The 12,766-nt window shown below is 37.1% G+C and overlaps 1 protein-coding gene across 3 annotated transcripts in view; it reads right to left on the bottom strand.

Moving 5' to 3' along the window:
• Positions 1 to 2,813: 2,813 nt before the first annotated feature.
• Positions 2,814 to 12,766, bottom strand: part of ARID4B (AT-rich interaction domain 4B) — a 126,115-nt gene continuing 116,162 nt past the window's right edge. For all 3 annotated transcript variants that reach the window (XM_063082675.1, XM_063082677.1, XM_063082676.1), the window contains 4 exons: positions 12,208 to 12,321; positions 9,816 to 10,031; positions 8,775 to 8,921; positions 2,814 to 4,572 (listed from right to left, as the gene is read on the bottom strand). In XM_063082675.1, coding sequence (XP_062938745.1) covers positions 4,445 to 4,572; positions 8,775 to 8,921; positions 9,816 to 10,031; positions 12,208 to 12,321 — 605 coding nt within the window. In that variant the 3' untranslated portion in view covers positions 2,814 to 4,444. The remainder of the gene's footprint in view (positions 4,573 to 8,774; positions 8,922 to 9,815; positions 10,032 to 12,207; positions 12,322 to 12,766) is intronic.

Below are 12,766 nucleotides of genomic sequence, written 5' to 3'. Positions count from 1 at the left end.
CAACATACCGTTCAAAGGTTGGAATGCTGCCCTGCTCCTGTATCAGGAAAAGCAGAGCTGCCCTCCAAATTCTCGCTGCTGCTTTCCCAGCCTGCCTTCCCAGACCGCCTCCCTCCCGGCCCTTCCACTCTACTTGCTTTCCTTTCACCGCCTCCCTCGTTATTCACCCCCGATTGCCTGCCTCTTTCCCCTTCTGCAAAATTGCACCATCTGTTAAGGCCGAGCTCTTATGCTATCTCGCTTATGAAGATTTCTCTGCTGTTTACAACAGGGATATCATCTTTTTCCAAGCCCCATCCATCGTGCTTACTATAATCATTTTTTGTATTAGTTTTATTTACGGTCTTTAGACGTAGAGGCATGAGGGTTAAGGATATATATGTCATTCATCCTGTGTGCTGTATCCCTATCCGATGTACCTGGTGAATATCCGTTACATTGACTTTTAGGTAATAAGTGATTACTAGATAAATCATTAAATTCAGTAGTTTGGGTTGTAAAATAGGATTTGATTTTGAATCTTTTGGGAATAACCTTGCTTTTTGAAAGCCGCTTAACACAAATTCATTGGGAATATGTGACCTTTTATTGACGTCAGCAAGTTTACTTAAAAAAAAAAAAACCCACAATATTCAACTGTTTGACCTTTATTTTAAGATGACCAGTGAGGGGATCTTCACCCGTGGCCTTGGTGTTATCAGCACCGCACTCTCCCGAGTGAGCCACGGGCCCTGACTCTGCTTTTGATTACTGAGCCCCCTGCTTTGGTTTACCACAATCTCGATCTTCGGATATTTCACAAAGATGAGAAAAATCCATCTATGCATGCATGAGATGCAACTGGAAGTATGTCTTAACACAGTCCAGTGAAGAAATTCTATTCGTTTTTTCTCAGAATGTCTCCCAATCCCATTTCTTCTCCACTCTCTAACATTATTCCAAGAATCGTCTCCTATCTGTAACCCCATTCTGCCTGCCTTCCAGACTCTTCCCCTCCACTCTAGCCTATAATCCCATTTTCAGGTGAATCTCCCTCATATGCTGATTTAAGGTTTGCATCTCCTTCATGTCAACATCAGTCATCGCAACTCCTGTAGGCTCCTGCACTGCCTCCTTTACACTCTTATGCTCTTGTCCTCCCCGACCCTATAATTCAGCACTTAGTTTTATTGTCTTATATTGCTTCCACAGCTAAACCATGAAACTGGTCCTCTGAAATATTACAGCTCTTACATGCATAACCTCTCATATGATGTTAGCCCCAAATCCCTACAGAGCAGGTTTAAGTTAGGAGAAAAAAGGTGGGAAAATGGACTGAAAGAATGAAACATAGCACATATTTCCAGAGGAAAATAATAAAGGTGAAAGAGGCTGTGGTTGGAGATAGTTTTAAAAATATCCTCACTGCATTCAGTACTTTGAACCATTTAGTGATCCCTAGCCCCTTTGAGAGTTTCTTAAAATATAAGGGCTCTTTTCATAGAAAACTACAGATGAAAACAATTTTATAGAAAACATAAGGAGTTCAATGGATTCTGCTCCCCTCTTCCCAAATCTCCCCAGGTTAAGAAAATTAACAAGACCCCACCCTAAGTTTATTTCAGTAGGAAAAAAAGAACACTGTAAAAAACATATCATATATTGTAAACTTTAAAAAATGCAGTTTAGGTGGTCAGGTGTATGTAGACTTAGGGCAAATTCTAGTAAGAATAATGAAATTCTCAAACCCTCTGGAGAAGCTGGGAAGGGCAAGAAGGCAGGGAGGAGGACAGAGGGGCCCAAGGGAATAAAATCTCCACTCACAACAAAATTTGTCATCATGCCCACTAGGGCACTGTTTCTGTAACACACCCAATAGGTAATACTAAGGTGTTCCTTGAAAAACAAGGTTTCGTGATCAGATGATTGAAACAGTAGAGTGAAGGAAGTTACTCAGCCAGGTGTCTCTTCACAGGCCTTCTCCAAGTTTTTAATATGCTAATATCATGAAATCTTTAAGATGGGAATGTGGTGTATATAGCATTTCCAAGGACTGGTATTCAAGCAACTCATTTTGGGAAGCACTGTTCTATAAAGGTAAAAACGCATCCCTTAAAAATTAAATTGTGTGAAAATAAAGGGCCCTCCCAAAAGTGCTTTAAAACTATGTACACTTCAGCTTTTTAGGCCTTAAAAAAGCTTATTTTCTTTTCATATTAAGGACAGGAAAGTCCACTAAATGGGGCCAAAAAACTAGATTACTGATTTTTAAAGGTTTGGGGCATAGCAGTTTTCAGTACAGATGCATATTAAAATCACTGCAGACCTTTAAAAAAAAAAAAAGGTCAACATCCAGGTACCACCCCAGACCAATTAAGTACAAGTCTTTGAGGGTTGGGGTTTGAGTGCTATTTTAACAATGCCCAGGTGATTCCAACGTGCAATGAAGCAGAGTGCACTGAAGTATTCGTCCCACAAAGGTCCAATTAAATTAAAAGAAAAAAAAAAAAGCTGGTGATAATGGCTTCTTCAAGTGTTAAAGGAAAAAAAAACTTTTTAACGTTGCTTGAATTTCTTCTTTGGACAAACGTCCCAGTCAAATGAAAAATATTTACATTCGAACTCAAGCAAAATAGTGTATGCAAAGTTGTAAGAATGCCTAATAAATCCCTTATCTGGTTACCAGACTTTTAATTTTTATAGGTAGAATACTCTCTTTTTCATATGTCAATTAACACCTTGTGATTTGTGATAACACATGCTGGATATATATGTTCCAATCAGTTGTCACATACAGAAATAAACTAAAATTACTTAATCTTTTAGAAACAAAATCAAGGAATCACAAACTATGGCATTTTATTTCAGAGCCTTTGCTTACATTTGTACAATATATTACATAATTCTTCATTGTTTGCAGATCCTAATATATACTTTATAGCTTTTATTCTATAAGCTTTTTCTTCAACATTTTGCTGTCAACAAATCTTTACAGTCCTGTACAAATTTGAATAACTTGAAACCATTTTCAACAAAATTAGTTACTGTAAGCACACACAAGACCGAAAATGCTTTTCTTAGAAAAGTTGAATGTAAAGGATTCTGACACGTTAGCATCTACAACAAAATGCTTCGAATTTCTCACGTCGTATTGCCAGAAAAAAACAAAACATGCCAGCCCCATCCAAAAAAAGTACACAGAACTACAATTAAAACAGTAAAACAGTCTGTACAGTAAAGTACTGTGTATTAACAGTGCCAGGTATTAAATAGCTTGAATGAACACATCCACAATATACAAATGTCTTACAAAGGTGAAGAATTAAATACAAGTGCCAAACAGAACAGAGATTGAAATCACACAACATAAAGTCAATACAAGTGAAAATAATTTTGCATTCATTTTGGATTTTATACAAGGCATTATATTTTATAAGCCTACCACCCGAATTAGCTATTTATACTTAAAATAACACCCATCCTTTTGGGACAGATCATATCAACAACCTTGAACCATACTAATAGTTACTTGTTCCTGAAGTCCTTTTGTTGTAGCTCATAATAAAATAAGCAATACAAATGAATTATCTGTATTTAAGGGGGAAAAAAACATTTACAAGAAAACACAAAAATATAACTGTTATAATTCATTATGAATAAATATACACTTTGAACTGGCTAAGTACAATCTTTATACATTGTTTAAGATTTAATACAGTTTATTAGCCATTTTCTTTTTTCACACAATGTATTATATCAAAATTAAAAAAAAATACTGATTTATAGAAAAATGGCAAAGTACAGTAGTTCCATTCCAATTTGAAGGGGCATGAAAAGCCACTGCAAGACCTTTTAGCCTAATTCAAACCTGTAAACATGTTCAGTCTTTTTTAAAGAGAATTTTTAATATTTGGTTACCAGGATGGATGTCTAATATCCCGTTAACTGCAGGTTTTGAATTTATTACATGTGCTTGACTTATACAATTAAAGCCACCCTAAGGTGACTTGCTTTAAAAAAACAATTAGCTTGTACAAATGAAAATAGGTTCATATTTTTTCATAAATAAATGGAAAAATATCAAATGTTCCAGCTTTAACAAAATACAAGGGAATACATATACAGTGAGTTATCTTAACATGTCCTGGCCCACCCCATCACTACACTTGCTGTGTTGTCTCTACAGGCAGTGAAAAGCCTCCATTTGCCACAGTGGAAGGCCTTTAAGTTACTGGACACACAATTCCCAGACAAGTTGGAAACAATTATTGCTTGAGGAAAAGCAGTTCATTGTACTTTTTCTTCATAAAAAAGTGCACTTAAGTGCCAAGTCAGCTTGTCAAGAAACAATTTTTAAATATAAAATAGTGCTTGTCTGATATTTTTTTTGTGCCACTGTGCAGTATAAAAAAAGACGTGGCCCTCAACAGCCATTAAGTGCAAAGTGCTTTAGCAAGTCCTGCTGTCACCTGCACTCAACTGACATTCCATTTTGTGATGCACTGGACATTGACGGTTCGGCTAAAGTTAACATAACAGCAGCTGTTATGGAACTGGATGAAGGTGAAGAAGAGGATGAGGAGGTAGCAGCACCTGAGGAAAAAGGAGACCAAACCAAGAGCTTCATAAAAAGTCTGTCTAACAATAGAAAGAAAACAGTAGTCCTCTGAACTAAAATTCTGTTGTATTCTCCAAAATCATTTAGCTTACGAGAGCAGTCAATTCTTACGGTACCATGATGTAAAGAAAGGAAAAGCTAGGGCATCTCAAGAAGCTACATAGTACACAACTACGAGAGACCTGTGCGGATCGGAGGGGGAATAAGGTGTCTGTGTGCCCCTGAGACATGGAAAGAAAATGCAGAATACCCTTTCCTAATAGTGAAGCAAATGCCAAAAAGAGCTTTGAATCAAATAGGAAAGATCTGTAACCCACTCAAAAATCTTTTTTTCCTCCATTAATTCCTGTCTTTTGACATTTGGAGTTTTCTTGTAAATTCAAATGGTGATTAGAATGGGAGGCTAATTGCTTCTTAAAGTTGAAACTAGAGTCCACAGCTCAACTACTACACCCTCCTCCACAAAACAAACAACACATTAGTTATTTTCCTTGGGGAAATTCTCTCACTGCTATACATTAGTGATCAAAAAAGAGTATTTTTTAAGGAACACATGCACAGGTAAAAAAAAATTTATTCAGTACAGGGGTGAACAAGCAAATCTCCCTCTCATCCAGGACCCTCCTTATCACCCAAATTTCCCTCCCTACTGTTACCAGTTGCTTTATAGTCTTAAAAAATCCCTAGGAGAAAGACAGGCACATTATCACCCAGGGCCAAATCTGGCCCTTCTGTTCTGTAAAGAAAACTGTGCTGGAACACAGCCATGCCCATTTGTTTACACACTGCCCATGGGAGATTTCATACCTGCAATGGCAGAGTTGAGGAGTTTCTACAGAGACCACATGGCCCACAGAGCCTAAAATATTTACTGTCTGTCTCTTTATAGAAAATGTTTGCAACCCCTGTTCTAGAGGAATTTTGTCTCTAGAATCTAGAGATACGATATGCAAATTTTAAAATGTATATATAACACTTAAAAACACAAGTGTAAGCATATTATAGTATCGCTCTTGTCTTTTTACTTAACTCTCTCTCCATATATATATATATTTGACTTTCTCCATTTTATTTCTTTGGGAAAGGGAAACAAAAAGTCTTTCCATCACATATGGTAGCGATATACATTTATATACAATCTCTTTTGTGGTTGGATGTCCCAAAGCTGAGTCTGACATATTTTTTTCTTTTTTCCTACTAATACTTTCTCTTCTTCCTGTCCCTGTATCCCAGGTCCAGGTTATATGGAGCAGGTGCAGTGAGGGTGAGTGGAATGGGCAGTGTTTGTCAGGATGGCCTCCCAACCAGCTCAGAAACCAGGTGAGGACCTCCTGGAAGAGGCTGTGCAGAGGGTTAGAGGCCACGCAGAGGGGCACTCCTGTTTTATAACAATATATATTAAGAGAATGTTCTACATCATTACAAATACATCATCTCTTTTTCTTTTCAAAATTGAGTAGTATTCCACTACATTTATGAGCCATAACTTATTTAATTCCTAGTCTTCCTGTTACCAAGAACAATGCAATGAATATTTTGTGTATTATAAATTTTAAATGTCCACTTTATTTTCCATCAACTTAATGATTTCTGTCTGCTATTTTAAATATTAGTGTAATAAACTTGCTTGTGGCTACATATTTCTACTTAAGATTTATTCTTAGAACTGGAATTATCTAGTTCTCCAAACACACAAACACAGTCATGTTTTACAAGATAACTGTGCCAATGCTTCCAGCAATGCATAGAGATAAAATTTTCACTGTAATTTTCCCAGCATTGGTTTTAGTTTTATACGCGTGCGTGTGTGTGTGTGTGTGTGTGTGTGTGTGTGTGTACACATATATATATATATATATTTATTTCCTTTTCTAAGAATGGTACCTTATTTGATTTGCAATGCAGGTAAGTACTTTTCTACTGATTTTTTAGCAGTATTTAGGAATCAGGAAATGGTTTTTGGGTTTTTTTGGTGGCTAGCTGGTACAGGGATCTGAACCCTTGGCGTTGGGGGTGTCAGCACCATGCTCTCCCAGGTAAGCTAACTAGCCAGCCCAGGTACTGACTTTTAATGTTAACTCCTCAAAGAAAGCATCTACTCAGCAAAATCATTCCCTGCAGAGAACCTGTGGTGACCATATCTGCAACACACTGTTCTGAAAGAGCTATTTCTGGATAGATGTCTATTACATACAAAACTTGTGTAAAAAGGCTTTGGTTATCCAAGAGTGGGAGCTTTAGGAAAAGCACTGAGTCGGTGTGTTAACTATAACTGATTTTAATTATTTTTAAATGATTACGTGATATCAAACACATAAAACTTAACCCCTGTGGCTAGCCAGTTGCTCAGCTGTTGTCACACCAAGGTCAAGGGTTCAGATCCCCATACTGGCCAGCTGATAAAAAACCCAGATCTCCTTCCTTTGCCAGAATCCTTCTGTATATACTTTCTATATATTAACATTCAATCTGTTTTCAAATACTCTATAACTCAGACAGACAGACCCACCACCCCACAAACCAAAAGCCTAGAAAAATTAAGGTACAGAGTTAAAGAATTAAAAGTCACGCAAAGGAAAAGAAAATGAAAGTGCTTCAGAGGAGATTAACAATGGCAGAAGAGGGACAAGAAGACAAAGTCACAAGCTTACAATATGTGACACTGTCTCTTTACTTCCACCCCTGTTGTCCCATTTCTGTGCTCCCCTTCACTGCAAAACTCAAGATTTCCTTAGGGTCATGGTTTCTACTTCTCACCTCCCCCTCTATCCACAACCAATTTCAATCCAGCTCTATCTCCGCAAGTCACTGGAAATGCTCTCAAAAGCTCACCAATGACCCCTACTTTGTCAAGCCCACTAAGTTTCCTGGCCTCTCAACAGCATTTCACACAGACGACCACCCCCCACCTTCTCAAATACTTTCTTTTCTTGGCCATCCTCTCCTGTTTTCCTTTTTCCTGTTAAATCAAGTCCTCAAGTCTTGCTTCTCTTTCTCAGTCCTACCTGTAAAAGCTGGTGTGTCCCAGCTTTCCTTCTTTTCTATACACATTTCTTTCCTAGGTGATCTACACAAGTGTTAGAGCTTTAAAAACCATTTGCAATAGCTCCTGTTCTATAGATATGCCAATGACTTAAAAATTGTATCTCTAGTCCTGACTTCTCCCCTGAGCTACAAACTTACATATTCTACTGTAAACGTAATATCTTCACTTGGATGCACACTGGGGATGGGAAGGCAAAACTGACATCTAGTGGGTAGTGGCCAGGGATGCTGCTAAACATCCTACAATGTACAGGACAGCCCCCCCACAGCAAAGAATGTCAATACTGCCAAGCCTGAGAAATCCTGTCTTAGGGACGCTTGCTAATCTCTTTGACTAGGACTTGTCATGGACTAAATTGTTACAAGACTACACTCCAACCAACTGAGCTAACCGGCCAGCCCTGACTGAATTGTGTACCCCAAACTTCTACATTGAAGCTCTAACTACCAATGTGACTGTATATATTTGGAGACAGGGATGTAAATTGGGTCATAAGGGAGGGTGGGGCCCTAATCCAGTATGACTGATGTCCTTATAAAAAGACATCAGAGATCTCTCTCTGCACACACAGAGGCCATATGAGCACACAACCAGAAGGCAGCCATCTGCAAGCCAACAAGACAGGCCTCAGAAAAAAACAAACCTGCTGGCACTGTGATTTTAGACTCTCAGCTTCTAGAACTGTGAGAAAATATAGTTCTGTGTTGAAGTCGCTCTGTCTGCGGTATTTTGTTATGGAAGCCCTAGCAAGCTGAGACATCTCTTCCCCTAGATGTGAAATTATCTCGCTTCCCCTTGCCTCTGGTCTCAACAACAATGTCCTGACCATTTGTAATCTGAAGTAACTATCCTCACTATGCCTTCACATCACTCTATTTTCTTGGTGCTTCTCCCTATCTGAAATTATCCTATCTGAATTTTGGGGGCAGACTGTAAGCTCCATGAAAATGACCATTATGACTGGAGATCATTTTTTTATTTGAGATAATTTTGTCCGTTTTATAGATGAGAAAAATATGACAGAGGGATTAAAGAACCTGCCTGAGGATACACGGACATAAACCCAAGTTAGTCTAACTGCAATCTTAAACTCTGGTTTATGTTTAAGTAAAGTAAGGTAAAAATACTCACTTTCTCTCTCTTTCTTCTTTAAACGCTTTCTTCTCCGATCAATGGAAGCTACCTCAGATTTTAATGACAGATAATGTTTTCTGATTTCCTGCAGTTTTTCTTGAAGAATTGTGATACGTTCTGCACTTGTCATATTTTCCAGGTCCGCTGGGAATTTAAAACTTTCATTAATATGTGTTTTTGGAAAAATTTTAACATATAAAACAGAACATAGAGTATGGTTATAGAATAAGGTCAAGGTAGACAAACTAAAAAACTAAGACTTCTAAATATGCATTTACTAAGTTTTCTCCCTGTAGCCTAGAACCCTGGCACATAATAAACTCACAATATTTGTTGAATGAATGAGTATGCCCAGAATTAAAGACCTTATGACCTAAAATTTCCACATTCACACACAGTGTCACCACAATGTATCACTAAAAAAATCATACTTAGAAATAAGACTAGAAAGACACCAAAAATGTTAAAATTGTACACATTTTTGAGTGACAGGACTGTGGGTAAATTTTTCTCTTCTGTCCTTTTTGTCATTTTTGGGGATTTTTATAAGTGTGTATAACTTTTATAAAGGAAGAATGTTTCCAAAAGCTCTAAGGCAAGTTTTCAATCTCCTAAGAACACCTGAGATATTTCCCTGTGTGAGAAGCTCCTTCTTATGGAAACGTCTCACATACACAAAATTTCAGAGAAAAGTATAACGAAGCCCATGTACACATCACCCAGCTTCAGCACTTATCAATTTATGGCAAATCTTGTCGCATCTGTATTCCCATCCATTCCTCACCCCTAACAACAGATCATTTAAAAGTAAATTCCTCACATATGAGAAATATCTAGCCAATGATATTTGTCTCGACAGCCTTAAAAGTTTTCTTTCAGCAATTTCATTCAAATCATGAGCCAAATAAGGTCTATATATTATGACTGGTTAGCATGTCTCTGAGGTTCAGTGCAGCCTCTTTTTCAGAGAACTGGCATCAACCGCTACTAAGATGAAGTTTCTACTGCTTAACTGTCCATCTGACACGTGTCACTTACACATCTGAAAACTCCATTTGTAAACTCTGGGTAATCGATTACTGGGATCCTTGAGATCAGAGTCCTTGTCACCGTTCTTCCCACATTTTCCCGGAGGCTGCGTCCTCGCAGGAGATTTGGCGCTATGAGACTTCACTGAAGTGGACACTGGTCTGACTGGCTGAGTCTTAGTTACACTTTCACCAGCTGAAAGTTCTTCACTATCACTACTGTTTGCTGAAAGAAAAAGAAGAAATACATTACTAAACAAAAAAGGTAAGAATAAATTTGTCACAGATTTTAGTGAATAATTTAAAATTAACCAGTTGAATTTATTACTGCAATAAAACAACCTGCCTATAAACCTGGACAATCACATACAAATGCAGCAGCATCTTAATTAAGGAAAAAAGAAAAACAAAAAAACTCTTCTTACCTGAACTGCCAATAATATATATATTTTTAAATCACTCACACTAATCTTCCATTATGCTTGGCAGATTGTCAAATATACAGAAATCATCTGAATGGCTTTTTGTTGTATTATGTTAATATATAAAATAGAACACAGTATCCTTAAAAATGACTCACTGTAGAAACTCAGTAATTTCTATACTTTAGATTGTGCGCATGTAAGACTTTCCTACTCCTTCAGCCACAAACAATAATGATGCACAATCACCATATTCAATAAAAAATTCCTTGGGAATAAACTCTAAATTTTGACCTATATAATGAATTTCTTGAGTAATCCTACATAGTAGCTTGACTATTGACTAAAATAAACCATCAGTTTCAACCTGGTAAATATATTCAGTAGTTTATGAAGAATTCATAAGTCTGTGTAACAATTATGTTATATCTGCATTTGCTAATGAAGCTTCCAAAATACTAGAATGAAAATACTTAACCTTGACAGCTAGCCATGTGAATAGATAACAGAATCAGTATTTCCATAAATTACCTCTTTCTGGATACAAAGTATTATTTTAGATTCTATCAGAGTTAATTCACTTTATTAAATTATTCTCAGAGAATAGTTAACTTATTTGATTTAGCATGGCAGAAGCCTAATCATTAAAATGGGAGACTACAATCAACATTATGTCTCTAAATTATATGGATATATTAACGGACTAGTTGAAGATGAGCCCTCTTAGGAAATGTCATGTAAATGGCAAAGTCTTGAAAACTAAAAACATTGCAGTGTAAGAAAAACCACTTCTGAAATATCCTACAGTTACACCAAATAACTGATGACCAATTTGGCATATATTTACTGATTCTTCTTCTAACAGCCACCACCAAAAAAAAAAAAAAAAAAGAATAGTTAGGCTCTCAAAGACTGGAAATTTTTCCAGATAGTGAAATCATAATGGAGGTACACAGCAACTCCTCCCACTGCAGTACTTTGGGAAGAAGAAAACTCCACCACTCTTTTACACACATCTTATATGAATCCCCTCCCAGCTCCCCCACTGCTGCTCTGGAACCCCTGGCAACTCACAGCTAAGCCACCCGAGGCTTGGCCCCACTCTACACAGTGGCCTGCCTCAGCCGGGCTTTCATGGCCCTGCTGAGCACAGCCGCCCGGGGCCCCGAGGGACGCCATATTCACCGCCTGGAAGTCATATGGGCTCAGCAGAACCTCGGGGAGCTGGCCGAATAACCCTTTTCTGCACTGAAGTGCAGCCAAGCCGGCTGCTAGCAAAGGTCAGGCAGTGGAGGTGGCAGGAGTCTCCTGGAAGAGCAGCAGGAGGTCAGTGTGGGGAACCTGAAAAAAAATTCTTTACATATTTTCTGCTTCTTACTTTGTCTACAAAAGAGAGATAAAATGTGCAGCCCTCAGGAGAAATATATATACTCTCTGACGAACAGAGTCATTGCTAAGTCTTTAGTTGGAGCATACTTAGCAAAAGCATTGCCTGTAGCTGCTCTCAGGTCACACAGTTTGGGGAACCAAAGATAAATGCCATACACTGGAGTTGCTGGAATTACAGCTCTAAAGCTATCTTGATTATTTAATTCTATGCAGATTTTGCCTTGAAGAATTACTAAGCAATCAATTTCATCGTAATAAAATAATATATAATTGAAGCATTTCATAATATGTGAAACATATAATAGCAAGTCTCCACTTGAACTGTGGAACATAATGGTAAAAACATGTTGATGTTTACATTACATTGGTTATTATTTTAAAAAGGATTACCTGATCATTCATCAGTAATCAATACCACTGCCAAATAATACCAACTTCCCTAATCCTAGAATTTACCTATGTGTGACTTTTTTGAGGGTAAAGACAAAATAAAAATATTGAACCATCCCATATCCGGAATACCCTTTTCTTAATGGGGGAAAAATATGTCTATTATTTTCATATTTTAAGAATAAGAGGTTTCACACTTACTGCCTTTTCCCTTCTTTTTGTGGTTTACCACTGCTGCTTTATGGCTTCTTTTCTGTTTTTTTGATGAACTTCCTCCTCCCTGAGCATCTTTCACTCTTTTCTGACCTGTACAGGCTATGATGGGAAAGAAAGTAAGTAACACAAAATAAAATCAAACATTCCCTAGGTATAAGTTAATTCCACATTTTAAAAGCACAGAACAATTCTGAAACTACACGTTCTGTATGAGTTTATAAATGATCATAGAAATTACTATAATTTTTTAATAAACTCTCATTAATGAAGCTGAATTCTTACACTTAACCAAAGTTAGGGGTTTTTAAATAAAATATGCACACCCTTCTTAGAAAAATCATATACAAATTGAAAATAGTTCTCAACACAGTTCTGGGAGTTTTGAGTCTATTAATTAAAAAATGGACATATGCTGAAAATAAAAGCTGAAGTTTGTTAAGATTCAATAAAACCAAAATATTAAGATTTAATTACAGGTTAAAATGTTAAGGACATTATGTCTTATAATGATATTAACATAATTTTTAAATAATATAATGATATT

The sequence above is a fragment of the Cynocephalus volans genome, chromosome 18 (assembly GCF_027409185.1).
Source record: "Cynocephalus volans isolate mCynVol1 chromosome 18, mCynVol1.pri, whole genome shotgun sequence".
Taxonomy (NCBI): domain Eukaryota; kingdom Metazoa; phylum Chordata; class Mammalia; order Dermoptera; family Cynocephalidae; genus Cynocephalus; species Cynocephalus volans.
The sequence above is the reverse complement of the archived record's forward strand: the minus strand, read 5'-3'. Positions and strand labels throughout refer to the sequence as shown.